The sequence below is a fragment of the Salvelinus alpinus genome, chromosome 29 (genome assembly GCF_045679555.1).
Source record: "Salvelinus alpinus chromosome 29, SLU_Salpinus.1, whole genome shotgun sequence".
Taxonomy (NCBI): Eukaryota; Metazoa; Chordata; class Actinopteri; order Salmoniformes; family Salmonidae; genus Salvelinus; species Salvelinus alpinus.
Window position 1 is genome coordinate 32,274,425 of NC_092114.1, and position 19,418 is coordinate 32,293,842.

General features: G+C 44.0%; 1 protein-coding gene across 5 annotated transcripts in view; it reads left to right on the forward strand.

The window, feature by feature from the left end:
• Positions 1 to 19,418, forward strand: part of LOC139558492 (trafficking protein particle complex subunit 9-like) — a 296,688-nt gene that overhangs the window by 205,281 nt on the left and 71,989 nt on the right. For all 5 annotated transcript variants that reach the window (XM_071373648.1, XM_071373653.1, XM_071373652.1 and 2 more), the window contains 2 exons: positions 345 to 497; positions 13,179 to 13,270. In XM_071373648.1, coding sequence (XP_071229749.1) covers positions 345 to 497; positions 13,179 to 13,270 — 245 coding nt within the window. The remainder of the gene's footprint in view (positions 1 to 344; positions 498 to 13,178; positions 13,271 to 19,418) is intronic.

Consider the following 19,418-nt stretch of genomic DNA (forward strand, 5'->3'; position numbering starts at 1 on the left):
CATTGCACAAAAAGCAACAAGACAAAACCCATAAAAGCAACAAAGTGTTTCCACACCTCACAAGCTACAGACAAGAGACAACATGGAAAGCAGCGATACACAGCTCGGGATTATGTTAACTTTTTTTCTTAGTGGGGCAGTGCCGTTGGAGGTCTGTCTCCTGTGTGTCTAACCTTCGCTCTCCTTTGCTCTGCCTTTCTAGGATGGCTCAGTAGTACCCAAGAATCTGTCTCCTGTGTCTAACCTTCGCTCTCCTCTCTCCCTCCCCTCTAGGATGGCGCAGTAGTACCCAAGTATCTGTCTCCTGTGTCTAACCTTCGCTCTCCTCTCTCCCTCCCCTCTAGGATGGCGATCCAGGTGGCTAAGTTTGACTTTCACACATTGCCCCAGCCGGACCAGGAGGCCGTGCGCTACACCAACCCCAAACTACTGGAGGAGGAGAGGCTTCACGCCCAGGCCTCCATGATCAACAGCACCCTGGGCATCACCTGGAACATCATATCCTTTGTTGTTGGATGTATACAGATCCCTATTAGAAGGCATCTGGATGCTACATCCGTCTTTTGGCCAGGGTGTGTGCCAGTTCTACTGCACTGACAGATGGGAGAAAGTATGGCGAAATGTGCATGCAGCCTTGGGCACTATATAGGGAATAGGGTGCCATTTGAGACACATCCTTTGTCAATATGCAGGCAGGGCGCTCCATCAGAACCTCTTAGGTAATGAGGGGGCTATTACCAATACACAGACTCAGTGTTGTTTAGAATGGCCTGTTAACTTGTTTCAGGGAGGAGGTGTACAATTAATAATTAATCGGAGTCCCTGTGCTGTTGAACTTGCCATCATATTTTCCATTTTAGTAATGCATAAACACTCCTGTGATTGTGTGCATTTGTTTGATCTGCAAGCAATTTGGCAGCAGTGTGTGTGTGTGTGTGTGTGTGTGTGGGGGGGGGGTTCTTCTATCCTTGTGGGACCTATAATCCCTAAAAGTCCCCAAAAGTAAAACAAGGACATTTCTCACGTCCCCATGAGGACAAAAGCTATTTTAAATGTAGGGTTTAGGATTAAAATTAGGGTTAGGAGTTATGGTTAGATTTAGGGTTAGGGAAAATAGGATTTTGAATGGAAATACGTTTTAGGTCCCCACGAGGATAGAAAAACATAACGTGCGTGTGTGTGTGTGTGCGTGCGTGCGTACAGGAGCAACTGCAGTAGATGATGTCACTAATGTTGTTTCTCAGAGGGTACTGTTAAATCAGAGCGCGGTGCATGTCAGAGCTCTGCTCTGAACTGGGCTGTGTGATTATGTTATTGAGGCTGGAGAATGAAAGGCACTATATTTCCAACCAAGCACTTGTTCAAACAACATATCATTTTTTTTGTTATCTGAAATTGTTATATCAGAATAACATTGAAACATTGCAGAAATAAATAGGTTTTAAGTATAGAAAACTAGGACTGTGAACAGAAGGGTTACAATCACGTAATATGATCTGGGTCACCCTTGGCATTTATTCATAATAAAATGCATTGTTAATATCCTACTTCTTATTTAAGAGAACTGTGCAGAAACACCTTATCTTTCTGCGTAGCAGACCATGCAACTTGGCCTAGCATTAATAGAGTATCTCTCATTCATTGTGGAAGTGGACTGTTTCAGTTCTGCCGGTAACGACAGTCTCCTAAATATAGTGTGGCTGAAGAGAAACAAACCAGCCAGAGGAAGAGGAGTGGGAACAGACTGTCATGACATCCTCTCAGGAGAGAATGAGCGTATCTTCAAGTTCTGGCCTTCAGGGTAGTCTACCTTCTTCTCAGACCCCCACCCTGATACACACCTAAGCCCCTTTGACGACCCCAACCATTCCTGTCCCTGTACCTGTCCCTGTACCCGTCCCTGTACCCGTCCCTTTACCCGTCCCTGTACCCGTCCCTGTACCTGTCCCTGTACCTGTCCCTGTACCCGTCCCTGTACCCGTCCCTGTACCCGTCCCTGTCCCTGTACCCGTCCCTGTCCCTGTACCCGTCCCTGTACCCGTCCCTGTACCCGTCGCTGTACCCGTCCCTGTACCCGTCCCTGTACCCGTCCACACGGCAAGGACTCCAGCACAAGTACGCCAGGACTGGAGACAGTTTGGTGGATGGATAGATGTCAGAATAGAGTTGTAGTTTCCTCCAACCTGGTTCAATGTCACAGTGTTTGTGTGCCACATTTTTGGCTTTCAACACCATGCCTTGTAGGAGGAAGCTACATATGACTTCTCCTCACTACATATTTTAATTCTGAGGGGAGTGTGTCCATTCTAGTCATTTTAACGCTATGGTGTTACTTTGTCTCTCTAGTCATTTTAACGCTATGGTGTTACTTTGTCTGTCTAGTCATTCTAACTTTATTAGGGCTGTCCACGACAACAACAAAAATATATTAGCCAACCTGATCCAAGATGGCGTAGCAGTGTAGGCGTGTTTTGTTCGTCCTCTCGTGTACTTTTGTATTTTTAGTATTTTTTGTATATATATTTTTTTTAAATCTATCTCTTTTCGATTTTTAATTCGATTATACCTTCCGGTAACCTGCCTCACTCAATGTGATACGGAATCACTATTATTTTTAACTTTGGAACACATTCAAGAACCTCCAGTAGCTAACCAGCTAATCAGCTACAAGCTATTTAGTCATTTTTAGCCACTGCTAGCGGCTTTTACCTTCTGCACAGACACCAGCCCTGTTCTTAGCCTGGATATTACTCGCCAATCTACCAGCATCGGACTGTCTCTCCATAACAACGCCGGATTCCTGCCGTAATCCCTGAGCCACTACTTCTGATCCTCACAGCTAGCTAGCTCACAGCTAGCTTGCACCCTCCGTGGCACCCAGTACCGAAGCTATACCTGAGGCCTACCCCCGGCCTACTCAGCTGTTTACCCGAACCCCACTCATACACAACTAGAGCCCAATACTCCACCGGATCCTTGCTGTTAACTCTGGACCTTGGCACCGGATCACCACTGCTACCGATTGGCTATAGTGGCTAACGCCACTGCCACGAAGCTAGCACCAGTTAGCAAACAAAATTCTACAATAACTCTTTCGCCATCTGGCTTGGATTCTCTGTCGACACGGCGCCCCGCCGCACCACCACGTCTGGTCTGCCGACGAATACTCCATCCGCTGTGCCCTCAACCGCCCTCCGTCTGAGCAGACCACCCCCGGGCTACTAACTTTAAACGCCACGTGCTAGCGTGGTGACAGCTTCCCTGTTCCATCCACTGCTCCCCCCTGGACACTATGATCACTTGGCTACATAGCTGATGCCTGCTGGACTGTCCATTAATCACGGTACTCCATTCTGTTTATTTGTGTTTATCTGTCGGCCCCAGCCGCGAACTCAGGCTCTATGTGTAGTTAATCCGACCCTCTCTGCCTAGTCATTGCCATTTTACCTGCTGTTGTTGTGTTAGCTGACTAGCTGCTGTTGTCTCACCTGTTGTTTTAGCTAGCTCTCCCAATCAAGACCTGCGATTACTTTATGCCTTACTATATGTCTCTCTCAAATATCAATATGCCTTGTATACTGTTGTTCGGGTTAGTTATCATTGTTTCAGTTTACAATGGAGCCCGTAGTTCCACTCCTAATACCTCTGATACCTCCTTTGAACCACCTCACCCATTATAACCAGCATGTCCAGAGATACAACCTCTCTTATCATCACCCAGTGCCTGGGCTTACCTCCGCTGTACCCGCACCCCACCATACCCCTGTCTGCACATTATGCCCTGAATATATTCTACCACGCCCATAAATCTGCTCCTTTTATTCCTTGTACCCAACGCTCTAGGCGACCAGTTTTGATAGCCTTTAGCCGCACCCTCATCCTACTACTCCTCTGTTCCTCGGGTGATGTGGAGGTAAACCCAGGCCCTGCATGTCCCCAGGCACCCTCATTTGTTGACTTCTGTGATCGAAAAAGCCTTGGTTTCATGCATGTCAACATCAGAAGCCTCCTCCCTAAGTTTGTTTTACTCACTGCTTTAGCACACTCTGCCAACCCTGATGTCCTTGCCGTGTCTGAATCCTGGCTTAGGAAGGCCACCAAAAATTCTGAGATTTCCATACCCAACTATAACACTTTCCGTCAAGATAGAACTGCCAAAGGGGGAGGAGTTGCAATCTACTGCAGAGATAGCCTGCAAAGTTCTGTCATACTTTCCAGGTCTATGCCCAAACAGTTCGAACTTCTAATTTTAAAAATTCATCTCTCCAGAAATAAGTCTCTCACTGTTGCCGCCTGCTACCGACCCCCCTCAGCTCCCAGCTGTGCCCTGGACACCATCTGTGAATTGATCGCCCCCCCATCTAGCTTCAGAGTTTGTTCTGTTAGGTGACCTAAACTGGGATATGCTTAACACCCCGGCAGTCCTACAATCTAAGCTAGATGCCCTCAATCTCACACAAATCATCAAGGAACCCACCAGGTACAACCCTAAATCCGTAAACATGGGCACCCTAATAGACATTATCCTGACCAACTTGCCCTCCAAATACACCTCTGCTGTCTTCAATCAGGATCTCAGCGATCACTGCCTCATTGCCTGTATCCGCTACGGGTCCGCGGTCAAACAACCACCCCTCATCACTGTCAAACGCTCCCTAAAACACTTCTGCGAGCAGGCTTTCTAATCGACCTGGCCCGGGTATCCTGGAAGGATATTGACCTCATCCCGTCAGTTGAGGATGCCTGGTCATTCTTTAAAAGTAACTTCCTCACCATCTTAGACAAGCATGCTCCGCTCAAAAAATGCAGAACTAAGAACAGATATAGCCCTTGGTTCACTCCAGACCTGACTGCCCTCGACCAGCACAAAAACATCCTGTGGCGAACTGCAATAGCATCGAATAGTCCCCGCGATATGCAACTGTTCAGGGAAGTCAGGAACCAATACACGCAGTCAGTCAGGAAAGCAAAGGCCAGCTTTTTCAAGCAGAAATTTGCATCCTGTAGCTCTAACTCCAAAAAGTTCTGGGACACTGTAAAGTCCATGGAGAACAAGAGCACCTCCTCCCAGCTGCCCACTGCACTGAGGCTAGGTAACACGGTCACCACCGATAAATCCGTGATAATCGAAGACTTCAACAAGCATTTCTCAACGGCTGGCCATGCCTTCCTCCTGGCTACTCCAACCTTGGCCAACAGCTCCGCCCCCCCCGCTGCTACTCGCCCAAGCCGCCCCAGCTTCTCCTTTACCCAAATCCAGATAGCAGATGTTCTGAAAGAGCTGCAAAACCTGGACCCATACAAATCAGCTGGGCTTGACAATCTGGACCCTCTATTTCTGAAACTGTCCCCCGCCATTGTCGCACCCCCTATTACCAGCCTGTTCAACCTCTCCTTCGTATCATCTGAGATCCCCAAGGATTGGAAAGCTGCCGCGGTCATCCCCCTCTTCAAAGGGGGAGACACCCTGGACCCAAACTGTTACAGACCTATATCCATCCTGCCCTGCCTATCTAAGGTCTTCGAAAGCCAAGTCAACAAACAGATCACTGACCATCTCGAATCCTACCGTACCTTCTCCGCTGTGCAATCCGGTTTCCGAGCCGATCACAGGTGCACCTCAGCCACGCTCAAGGTACTAAACGATATCATAACCGCCATCGATAAAAGACAGTACTGTGCAGCCGTCTTCATCGACCTGGCCAAGGCTTTCGACTCTGTCAATCACCATATTCTTATCGGCAGACTCAGTAGCCTCGGTTTTTCTAATGACTGCCTTGCCTGGTTCACCAACTACTTCGCAGACAGAGTTCAGTGTGTCAAATCGGAGGGCATGTTGTCCGGTCCTCTGGCAGTCTCTATGAGGGTACCACAGGGTTCAATTCTCGGGCCGACTCTTTTCTCTGTATATATCAATGATGTTGCTCTTGCTGCGGGCGATTCCCTGATCCACCTCTACGCAGACGACACCATTCTGTATACTTCTGGCCCTTCCTTGGACACTGTGCTATCTAACCTCCAAACGATCTTCAATGCCATACAACACTCCTTCTGTGGCCTCCAACTGCTCTTAAATGCTAGTAAAACCAAATGCATGCTTTTCAACCGGTCGCTGCCTGCACCCGCACGCCCGACTAGCATCACCACCCTGGATGGTTCCGACCTAGAATATGTGGACATCTATAACTACCTAGGTGTCTGGCTAGACTGCAAAACTCTCCTTCCAGACTCATATCAAACATCTCCAATCCAAAATCAAATCTAGAGTCGGCTTTCTATTTCGCAACAAAGCCTCCTTCACTCACGCCGCCAAACTTATCCTAGTAAAACTGACTATCCTACCGATCCTCGACTTCGGCGATGTCATCTACAAAATAGCTTCCAATACTCTACTCAGCAAACTGGATGCAGTTTATCACAGTGCCATCCGTTTTGTTACTAAAGCACCTTATACCACCCACCACTGCGACCTGTATGCTCTAGTCGGCTGGCCCTTTTTTTTTTCTACTATGTTATTGACTTGTTTATTGTTTACTCCATGTGTAACTCTGTGTTGTTGTCTGTTCACACTGCTATGCTTTATCTTGGCCAGGTCGCAGTTGCAAATGAGAACTTGTTCTCAACTAGCCTACCTGGTTAAATAAAGGTGAAATAAATAAACCGAAAGTCGTCTGTTCTTTCGACCAATTGATCGAAGTTTTAAAATGTGTATTTTTCCATAGACACACCCAATGTGTTTTAATAAAATCAACTATATATGCATTGGGCATGTCTGATGCTTTAAGCTCACTGTTTGATGAAATAAGACACATGACTCAAGAGGGAGACAAAGATCAAGATAACCAGGAGAAGAAAAAATGTAACCTGTCCTGACCATCCTCCTTCCGCTCCTACTGGCTTTCGCAGATTCTGCCTTTGTTCTCCTGAAGTTGCTGGTAATAGGCTACACGAGGAGTCGGCAAACTTTTTCATGTGGAATGCCAATCTTACCATTTCTACCGATCTGCGTGACGGTTATGGTTTTCATATGTACATTTTTCCACTGTATCTCAAAATCATTGTCATATTTTTTAAAATGTTTATGTCCAATTGAAAGTCTTGTCTCATCGCTGCAACACTCGTACGGACTCGGAAGAGGCAAAGGTTGAGAGCCATGCGTCCTCCGAAACACGACCCTGCCAAGCCGTACTGCTTCTTGATACACTGCTCGCTTAACCCGGAAGCCAGCCGCAAAGACGGCCTACCCCGGCCAAACCCGGACGACGCTGGGCCAATTGTGCGCCGCCCTATGGGACTCCCAATCACGGCCGGATGTGATACAGCCTTGATTCGAACCAGAGACTGACGCCTCTTGCACTGATATGCAGTGCCTTAGACTACTGCGCCACTCGGTAGGCCTTGGTTAATCAAAATTCTATCCAAATCTAAATGAAAATTATACAAACCTAAAAAGTAACTTATATTGCCATTGCCAACTATGTAAATATAGCCTATAAAGCTAACAAATAGAAACATTGCAGCCTGAAGGTAGAAAATATCCTGATGAAAAAGAATATCCTATAAATCAAATTGGCTGTGCATGGCGTGTCTGCAACGATCTTGAAACATTGTATGAACTATTAACTTGGGTCCAGCCTGAAGCAACATTGTATAAAATATTCCCTGTGCCAGTGAGCTACCGACACAGCTGTAGACTATTTGCGCTAGGGATAAGAAGTTGTCAGGTAGGCTTATTTTATGACAGAGCATGACATTTTTCCCTTTCAAGCTGAGTGTTTATTTTCAAATACATTGAGGAATTATTGTCATTCTCAATGGATGTAAAAACCAACTTTGTTAGGTTGCTGTTTGAGGTGAACAAAACATTACTTTGAGAAGCTCCACAGGTCATTAGTGGTGATGCGTTAAGCTAATCAGAAATACTATCAGATCCCCGAATGTGTACATTTATATGCCTACATTTGTGAGCAGGCCAGGTAGCCTATAGGCCTACTTATATGTGTAATCAGGTGCATGTCCTTACTCATTGACAGGAGCGCTCCAAACAAAAGAGAATTACTAAATTGTCAAAACTCGTAAATGGAATGAAATAAACCAAATAAACTTGTTTCTCACAGTGTAGCATTGGTTGTGCACTCTGCAAACAACGTGTCCACTCCGACAATGAGAACGGCAAAAGACTGGAAAACATTGTAGATTAGAAATGATAGGAATTAACTGTAAATGTATCACTGAGATGGGCACGAATAAGACAGGTGTCTCGTGTGCCATAAAAAAAAAAAATATATATATATTTGCTACTGCTCGACAAAAAAATATATAGGCCGACCAACAGCCTATCGACCAAACAATCGACCAGTCGAATAATTGGGGTCAGCCCTACTCTGTGGTGTTACTCATTCTAACTCTATGTGGTGTTACTACTGTAGGTCCATTCTAGTCATTCCAACTCTGTGGTGTTACTTTGTCCATTCTAGTCATTCTAACTCTGTGTGGTTTTACTTTGTCCGTTCTAGTCATTCTAACTCTGTGTGGTGTTACTTTGTCCATTCTAGTCATTCTAACTCTATGTGGTGTTACTTTGTCCATTCTAGTCATTCTAACTCTGTGAGGTGTTACTTTGTCCATTCTAGTCATTCTAACTCTGTGTGGTGTTACTTTGTCCATTCTAGTCATTCTAACTCTGTGTGGTGTTACTTTGTCCATTCTAGTCATTCTAACTCTGTGTGGTGTTACTTTGTCCATTCTAGTCATTCTAACTCCATGTGGTGTTACTTTGTCCATTCTAGTCATTCTAACTCTGTGTGGTGTTACTTTGTCCATTCTAGTCATTCTAACTCTGTGTGGTGTTACTTTGTCCGTTCTAGTCATTCTAACTCTGTGTGGTGTTACTTTGTCCATTCTAGTCATTCTAACTCTGTGTGGTGTTACTTTGTCCGTTCTTGTCATTCTAACTCCATGTGGTTTTACTTTGTCCATTCTAGTCATTCTAACTCTGTGTGGTGTTACTTTGTCCATTCTAGTCATTCTAACTCTGTGTGGTGTTACTTTGTCCATTCTAGTCATTCTAACTCCATGTGGTTTTACTTTGTCCGTTCTAGTCATTCTAACTCCATGTGGTTTTACTTTGTCCATTCTAGTCATTCTAACTCCATGTGGTTTTACTTTGTCCATTCTAGTCATTCTAACTCTATGTGGTTTTACTTTGTCCATTCTAGTCATTCTAACTCTATGTGGTGTTACTTTGTCCGTTCTAGTCATTCTAACTCCATGTGGTGTTACTTTGTCCATTCTAGTCATTCTAACTCTATGTGGTCTTACTTTGTCCGTTCTAGTCATTCTAACTCCATGTGGTTTTACTTTGTCCATTCTAGTCATTCTAACTCTGTGTGGTTTTACTTTGTCCGTTCTAGTCATTCTAACTCCATGTGGTTTTACTTTGTCCATTCTAGTCATTCTAACTCTGTGTGGTGTTACTTTGTCCATTCTAGTCATTCTAACTCTGTGTGGTTTTACTTTGTCCGTTCTAGTCATTCTAACTCTATGTGGTTTTACTTTGTCCATTCTAGTCATTCTAACTCCATGTGGTGTTACTTTGTCCGTTCTAGTCATTCTAACTCTGTGTGGTTTTACTTTGTCCGTTCTAGTCATTCTAACTCTATGTGGTTTTACTTTGTCCATTCTAGTCATTCTAACTCCATGTGGTTTTACTTTGTCCATTCTAGTCATTCTAACTCTATGTGGTTTTACAGCAGCACAGTATTATTCCAGTCATTATTCACGCTATCAGCTGTGTGGTGGACCAGAGGAGCAGGTTTTCTTTATCATAACATATTATCAACCTAATGTCTTTATGACAGCTCTGTTTATCTGAGTACTTAGCATTAGCAGCATTAGCTCCCTAGCCAGCCCTACGACATACAGCCTTATGATGTCACCAAGGAAAGGTTCAACGGTTTTAACCTCAATTATAATCTTGTTGTTCTCCTCTGATAAATGCGTGTTACTGAGTGTTCAGGAACAGAAGGACTCAACAGGCAGAGCTAAATGTGGGTTCTTAGCCAACCAATCAGATTGGAGTGACAGGTTGACTTGCAGTGTTGCAGTTTTGCTCCCAGAAACCATGCTAGGCTAGAAGACATGGACGTGTGGGCGGTTTTGAGAAACGACTTGGCTGAGGAGCGGACTGCTCTGTAGGCTTTATACACAATGTGTTTTCTCTCTGAGATGTGAGAAGTTTTTAGATAATCGCAGTTCTTATTATGAGACCAATTACACAATAAGGATAATTATTTCCATTATTCCCTCCACTAATGGTTGAGAAGATGCATCTTTATTACTCTTTGGGTTGTTAAGGCAGTTTTACTTTTCAGGGTTCTCATTGCATCACCCTGAATGAGATTTGTGAATGGATATTATGTTTCTCAATCACAACATTCAGATATGACACTGGGGAATAAGGTTAGAGGAAAAGAGGAAAAAGACAGTCTCAATGACCTTTGACCTAAAGACTGTTATAGTAGCACTTCCTGTATTTCTACTGTATGTAGCCTGGTCTGGTATTGTGTCTAACACCAAGCCTGGGGCAGTCTACACAGAGAGCTTCTTTTCCACATATAGAACAGAACATGAACTGTACAGTAATGGCCAGCCAGCCAACCGTGAATCTCTGTCCGCCTCGAGCCCTCAGCTCTCCTAACAGAGTCACTAGGCAACCAGGGAGCCACAGGCTTATCTATCAACCACTGGGCTGCAGCCAATTTAAAGCTACACTGGAGAATCATACTTCATAAATCCTCTCTTTTTCTCTCTCTCTCCCTCTCTCACTCTCTCTTCACATATTTCTCAGGTGTATATTTGCCACTTTGTTAGTTTGTTATCAAATCACATTTTATCTGTCACGTGCTTCATAAACAACAGGTGTAGAGTATCAGTGAAATGCTTACTTATGGGCCCTTCCTGACAATGCAGAGAGAAAAATAATAATCGAAGGAATAAATAAATACACAATGTATATAGACTTTATTTTTTTCTATTGTGTTGATGACTGTACGCTTGTTTATTCAATGTGTATCTCTGTGTTGTTGTTTGTGTCGCATTGCTTTGCTTTGTCTTGGCCAGGTCGCAGTTGTAAATGAGAACTTGTTCTCAACTAGCCTACCTGGTTAAATAAAGGTGAAATATATATATTTTTTAAATGAGTAACGATAGCTTGGCTATAGTTTCAAGTTGTACCAGTACCGATGTGCAAAGGTACGAGGTAATTGAGGTATCTACAGTTGGAGTCAGAAGTTTACATACACTTAGGTTGGAGTCATTAGAACTCGTTTTTCAACCACTCCGCAAATGTCTTGTTAACAAACTATAGTTTTGGCAAGTCGGTTAGGACATCTACTTTGTGCATGACACAAGTAATTTTTCCAACAATTGTTTACAGACAGATTATTTCACTTATAATTCACTGTATCACAATTCCAGTGGGTCAGAAGTTTACATACACTAAATTGACTGCGCCTTTAAACAGCTTGGAAAAATTATGTCATGGCTTTAGAAGCTTCTGACAAGCTAATTAACATAATTTGAGTCAATTGGAGGTGTACCTGTGGATGTATTTCAAGGCCTACATTCAAACTCAGTGCTTCTTTGCTTGACATCGTGGGAAAATCTAAAGAAATCAGCCAGGACCTCAGAATAAAAATTGGAGACCTCCACAAGTCTGATTCATCCTTGGGAGCAATTTCCAAACGCCTGAAGGTACCACGTTCATCTGTACAAACAATAGTATGCGAGTATAAACACCATGGGACCACGCAGCCGTCATACCGCTCAGGAAGGAGACGCGTTCTGTCTCCTAGAGATGAACGTACTTTGGTGCGAAAAGAGCAAATCAATCCCAGAACAAAAGCAAAGGACCTTGTAAAGATGCTGGAGGAAACAGGTACAAAAGTATCTATATCCACAGTAAAACGAGTCCTATATCAATATAACCTGAAAGGCCGCTCAGCAAGGAAGAAGCCACTGCTCCAAAACTGCCATAAAAAAAGCCAGACTACGGTTTGCAACTGCACATGGGGACAAAGATCGTACTTTTTGGAGAAATGTCCTCTGGTCTGATGAAACAAAAATAGAACTGTTTGGCCATAATGACCATCGTTATGTTTGGAGGAAAAAGGGGGAGGCTTGCAAGCCGAAGAACACCATCCCAACCGTGAAGCACGGGGGTGGCAGCATCATGTTGTGGGGGTGCTTTGCTACAGGAGGGACTGGTGCACTTCACAAAATAGATGGCATCACGAGGGAGGAAAATTATGTAGATGTATTGAAGCAACATCTCAAGACATCAGTCAGAAGTTAAAGCTTGGTCGCAAATGGACAATAACCTACAAACCTGACTCAGTTACACCAGCTCTGTCAGGAGGAATGAGCCAAAATTCACTCAACTTATTGTGGGAAGCTTGTGGACGGCTACCCGAAATGTTTGACCCAAGTTAAACAATTTAAAAGCAATGCTACCAAATACTAATTGAGTGTATGTAAACTTCTGACCCACTGGGAATGTGATGAAAGAAATAAAAGCTGAAATAAATCATTCTCTCTACTATTATTCTGACATTTCACATTCTTAAAATGAAGTGGTGATCCTAACTGACCTGAGACAGGGAATTTTTACTCGGATTAAATGTCAGGAATTGTGAAAAACTGAGTATTTGGCTAAGGTGTATGTAAACTTCTGACTTCAGCTGTACATATAGGTAGGGATAAAGTGACTATGCAACAGGATAGATAATAAACAGTAACAGCAGCGTATGTGATGAGTCAAAAGAGTTAGTGCAAAAAGGGTCAGTGCAGATAGTCCGGGTAGCTTTGGTTAACTGTTTAACTAACTATTTAGCAGTCTTTTGGCTTGGGGGTAGAAGCTGTTCAGGCTCCTGTTGGTTCCAGACTCGGTGCATCGGTACCGCTTGCTCTGGGTGTGGCTGCAGTCTAGTTTTGTCACTAAAGGAACTTGCCCTTGTCTCATATCCAGTTAAAGGGAGCGAAAATGCCACTGTACTATTTTACCTTAGTTTTAAAATTAATACTTGTGATTCCTTTCTCTCTATCATTTGCAAATGTCATCAGAGACACTGAGGCCCCAGCCCCCTCCAGACCAGTGTGTAGTCCTTAACCCTAGCTCACCCGTCTCTGCGTCGCCAGGGAGAGGCCAGTGTGGAGGGAGTTCTCAACCAGTTGGTCCTCGAGCACCTGCAGCTGGCACCTCTACAGTGGGGTGAGTACACATACACACACATACACACACACTGTGCGATGTATGAGATGCTTGGCATTACCTTTGACGTAAAACCACTGAAATGTATGGGTCTTTTTGTTCCTACTCACATGATCCGTCCAAAGACATTATGATCATGGATCGTGATGAGGCATGAACGGTTTGGACTTGTTTGGATCAAAAGTGTCAATCACCATCGTTCCTATGGAGGTGCCGAACCCGACAAACCCAAACCACTAGACCTGGCAATTAACACACCAGCCCACACAATCCCACCACATCGGTCTCAAGTCATGTTTTCTATTTGCATTTATAATAGACAGCGGGGCTATTTTAGGGAGCTGTCAGAAGGCAGTACTGGAGTGGCTGGGGGACGTGTGAATCACCCTGGGACACCACGGAGAGACTTGGAGGAGCTTCCCTCCCTTTCTGGGGCTCACCATCTGTGAACCGCCTCTCAAATAATCAGCTTTAATTTATTTATCAAGTGTGTGCGGGGGTGTATTTATGTTCGACGAACAGTGCTGCCTTTTCTTGGAGGTTAGTGAGTGTGTTCATTAGTCAGTTTAGTGTCTCCTGGTTTATCAGAAAGAGAGATATCTGTTACGGTGACACAACAGATATCTAGCAGTAGATGAGGACATTTTATCTTCAGCGTTTCTGTTCTCATGAACAATTCTCCAAACTCACTTCTGTCTGAGTCATCAAAGGACCCAGATCTTCTGACAAAAGAGGTTCTACTTATTTTATTTCTAGTCTACTACTATCAGAGGAACATTTTAGGTCATTTTGAGGAGCACATCATCACACTGCAGTTTTCAGAAGGGGGTGTGTGTGTGTGTGTGTGCGTGTGCGTGTACGTGCGTGCGTGTGTGTGCATCTGTGTGCATCTGTGTGCATCTGCGTGCATGCGTGCATCTGTGTGCACACTGTCCTCCTCTACGATAAGAATGCAGTTCATTTGTCCCAGCCTGTTAGAATGGTGTTATCAGAGTAGCTATCATGGTCTCAATGATGGACCTTCTCTAAAGCATTCTCCCTCAGGATCAAATAATCCCAACACAGAGTGGGTGGATTCATTTAATATTGTTACAGCTAAAGTTAGCCTCTTACAGTAGACACATGATTGGCTAACTTTTAGCCTAGGGTTAGGTATACTGTATTTTCATACTGCAATCCGTTTAGCCGTGAAGCATTTGGTACATAATGTTTTCTCTTTTATGTGTTTTGAGTGTGGTGTATAGAATTGTCTTACCAGGTTGTGGCCATATTAGAAGAGATAAGAAAGTCACGGTTATATACTCTAATTCCTTTGAATCAGGAATATCTTGTTTGCTTTCCATTGTTGCTTAGTTTAGGTGTGGTCTAATTGGGTTAGTGAGAGACTATTTGTCCTGATGTCTCGACAGTGTTCCTAATGATAGATAATGACAGAAGTCACTTTGCCCCAAGATATCATTGATGAGCAGCTATGTGTCAACAAAATCAATAACTCATCCGCACAATTTGTTCATTCTTGTATCATTAGATTTAAAAAAATATTTAACCCTTATTTTACCAGTTAAGTTACTGTAATGACCTGTGGAATAGTTACAGGGGAGAAGGGGTGAATGAGCCAATTGGAAGCTGGGGGTGATTAGGTGGCCAGATTGGGAATTTAGTCAGGACACCAGGGTTAACACCCCGAAGAATACAGTGGCCTCCATCATTCTTAAATGGAAGAAGTTTGGAACCACCAAGACTCTTCCTAAAGCTGGCCGCCGGGCCAAACTGAGCAATCGGGGGAGAAGGGCCTTGGCCAGGGAGGTAACCAAGAACCTGATGGTCACTCTGACAGAGCTCTAGATTTCCTCTGTGGAGATGGGAGAACCTTCCAGAAGGACAACCATCTCTGCAGCACTCCACCAATCAGGCCTTGATGGTAGAATGGCCAGACGGAACCCACTTCTCAGTAAAAGGCAAATGACAGCCCGCTTGGAGTTTGCCAAAAGTCACCTAAAGGACTCTCAGAGTATGAGAAACAAGATTCTCTAGTCTGATGAAACCAAGATTGAACTCTTTGGCCTAAATGCCAAGCGTCACATCTGGAAGAAACCTGGCACCATCCCTATGATGCAGCACGGTGGTGGCAGCATCATGCTGTGGGGATGTTTTTCTGTGGCATGGACTGGGAGACTAGTCAGGATCGAGGGAAAGATGAATGGAGCAAAGTACAGAGAGATCCTTGATGAAAACCTGGTCCTGAGCGCTCAGGACCTCAGACTGTGGTGAAGGTTCACCTTCCAACAGGACAACGACCCTAAGCACACAGCCAAGACAATGCAGGAATGGCTTCGGGACATGTCTCTGAATGTCCTTGAGTGGTCCAGCCAGAGCCTGAACTTGAACCCGATCGAACATCTCTGGAGAGACCTGAAAATAGCTGTGCAGCGACGCTCCCCATCCAACCTGACAGAGCTTTAGAGGATCTACAGTGACTTCTTCACATTACCATATTGTAGCAACCCATGAATATTTAATTGTGGACTTTTCCAACAATGGAAAAACGGGGAAAGTGGCAGAAACAGAAAGGGTCTTTATGCCTTCCTGTTTGCTTAGGGCCTTATTATTGAATGGGGAGTGAGGGAGTCAGCCATAGAGCATGGTACCATTAGGAAATGATTACCCCCTTTAGGCAGCAGCAGAGCAACATCAACCTAGCTACTACAGAACAGAGTACACACACACACACACACACACACACACACACACACACACACACACACACACACACACACACACACACGATGATCTATATCAGTCACTTTCTCTAATGCCTTGGCGGGGAAGAGGATATTCTATTCACCAGCCAATTACAGAGTAGTAATGTAAGGTGTATTTAAATGGCTGGTACCTCCCTTTATTAGTGCTGTTTCAGTGTGCGGTGTGGAGGGGGACTAAGTAGCCATGTAAACAGGCTGCACTGCATTACTTCTACGTTAACATGTTAATCATGATTCATTCTGGTCTAGCGAGCCTCAACAAAATCATTTGGTAAATTCTATGAGTGACCCTTTTTCTTTTTCAATAGTGTTTCTCTTTATTTTGTAAGCATTTATATTTTTTCACTGTTTCGTGCTTCAACATTTTCTCTACAAACCAATTACTCGTTTAGTTCATGTGCCATGTAGTTCTTTATCTACACTGAGTGTACAAAACATTCGGACCTACTCTTTCCATGAGATAGACTGACCAGGGGAATCCAGGTGAAAGCTATGATCCCTTATTTATGTCACTTGTTAAATCCACAAGACACACATTTCAGCGCCTTTGAACGGGGTATGGTAGTAGGTGCCAGGCACACCAGTTTGTGTCAAGGGCTGCAACGCTGCTGGGTTTTTCACGTTCAACAGTTTCCCGTGTGTATCAAGACTGGTCCGCCAACTTAACAAATCTGTGGGGTGGGGGTGGGGGGGACAACTTAAAATTAGGAAGGTGTTCCTAATGTTTGGTATACACAGTGTATATAATAATAATTAATTAACATAATTATTTGCACCCATGATAAAGATTGACAGCAAAACATATTATATAATAAATAATGCAAATAGTGAGCTATATTGTATGCAAAAAAGTTATGAAACAAATTAGATTATTTTATACTAATACAATTGTTCAGATAAACAGAGTGTGTAATAAGTAATTTAAAAAAATCTAAAAAGATAAGGTTATTGGCTCCTCTGTTTGTAATACTCCAGCACCCTCCCCTTGTGAGGACAACAACACTGAGCCTTGTTCTAAATGTTTTATGAGGTTGGAGAATACATTGTGAGGGGTCTTAGACAATTCCTCAATACAGAATCTTTTCAGATCGTTTTAGCCAAAAACCTTTTGTGTTCTCCAATCTCACGAAACAGAAAAAGGCTGTGTCGTTATCCTCGGAAGGTGAGGGTATTACAAACAGGGGAGCCAATAATTGTGACCCCTGTCTTTTATCAAATGTATTTTTTATTACTTATTAAAATGGCAATCTGCAGTTGCTCCATTCATTTTTAGACATATGAATTAGATATATACCCATTTTGATTCATGAAGAAAATAACTTATAAATGCTTCATGAGCTTGGTTCAACTGTTGTACCCCATCAGAACCAAAAATATCAGTTTGTTTTTCTCCAATGTTTGCAAATAATTTAAATGAAGTAAATTTTCTAAACAGCCTCAAAACATGGTTAAAACTATAAAAGAGGTATCATGGATGGTTAGTCCTTGCATCCATAGCTCTGTCTATGAATTTGAGAGTGGTTACATTTCTCCAGGATCATCCCTCAGCTGGCAGGGAGTAGACTTTGTTGTTTCAGCTGCTGATTGCCGCTTTAAACAAAATCTCTTTCTCTGAGCAATTGTATTAATATACAATACAATTTGAGCATACAAATTAGCTCAATATTTGTATTATTATTTTATACAGTTTTTGATGCTCATCTTTTCTGGTGTCATGCGGCCCACCCGCCCTGCTCTCTACATAGCCTGCTATTGGGTCTCTCCATGGGCAGAAAGCATCAATACTATTGGCTGACTGAGCAGGTGTAATGGCTGACTCCCCTCACAGCGATTTGTTGATTCGCGGCCATTTTTCATCAAGAATCGTGTGGACACGTGTCTCAATCGATTTCTGTCTGTTTGGCAGCTGCTCTGGATAATAAATATGCCTACAAGTTCAGCGATGATGTCAACATTGGACACACACCTGTCTGCGGCAGCAGAAAAGCTAGGTACTTTATTTGATAGCGTTCCACACCCACCCACCCTGCGTAAATGTCATCTGAGGTACCTTGGTGTATCTTCCCCTATTGTTTTTCAAAAGGTTACTGGCTGGTCGGCCTGATTATCTGTGACAAACGATCCTGACACTCCAGAAAACCTGGAGGGGTCTTCTCCTCCAAAACATGAGTCACAGAAAGAGGGATGGAGGGATAGAGATGAATGGTTCGAAAGAGATGGACAGATATCATTAAATGAGAGCAATATAATACCCTGGTGAATTGAAGGGGTGAGAAGGAACTATTAACTGCATTTAACCATAAACTATTGTTTTAATCTGCAACATCGCCATGGGATGTACATCTCCAAATATGTTTGGCTGTTTGTCACTCTGTTTACGGCTAGCTGTCAGAGACCATGTTGCTTTAGGGTTCAGTCAGTGGGCTGTGTGTTCCCTGTAGTACCAGTCACCTTCCATGGGGAGCGTAGAGAGAAATGGATGCACCTTTAGAGAGCCTGGCTTTCTCGATTCTTGACCACATATGGCCCCCTGGTTACGGGAGTTTGAGCCCTGGTCTCTGCCACCTTCTGTATGCTCTACTATCTGTCTCCGTACCTCCCTGTTTCAGTCTGTTTCAAAACGTTTCCTCCCGACTGAACAGGGCCCATACAGGGCGGGTGGCAGAAGCAGCAGCAGTAGCAGGGTTTGTGTGTTCTGCAGCCTGTTATAGTGCTATGTTCATAGCTTTGAAATCTTTCTGAACAAGGCCCAGGGAACCAGGTGGCAGCAGCAGCAGTAGCAGGGTTTACGTGTTCTGCAGCCGGCCTGGAGTAGCGTTATGGAAATAGCCTCATTGATTACTGCTCCTCTGCTGACAATTGAATTAAAGCCAAAGTGGCACACCTTCTCTTGGGTGTCTCCACGTCAGCTTAATAGACTGGAGTTAAATAAACAGACATCTGCATGACCCTGCACAGGCAACTGGCTCTCAGGGGCTCTGACTGACCCTACGTCCCACCTGGCACCCTATTCCCTTTTTAGTGCACTACCTTTGACCAGAGCCCTGTATACAGTATCTCCCATGTATTGAGACATGGATCTGCAGTAGCTAAGCAGTGGGAGAGAGGAGAGACCTAGATATGGCGAGAGAGAAACACAAGGAGAGGGAGAGGACTTTGCCCTTCCAGGCTGCTACCGGGAACCTGTCTTAACGGAATTCAAATTCATCCATGAATGGCAAGACAAATGTTTGGGTTGATAAAGAGGTCAACAGGGAGAGAGAGAGAGAGATGAAGGGAGGGAGTAAGGTGGGGCAGCTGTAAAAGGCAGGAGATAATTTAATAAGACAGCTCTTTTTGAACTGGCTCTGTGTGTGTGCGTGTGCGTGTGTCTGCTCAGACAGATG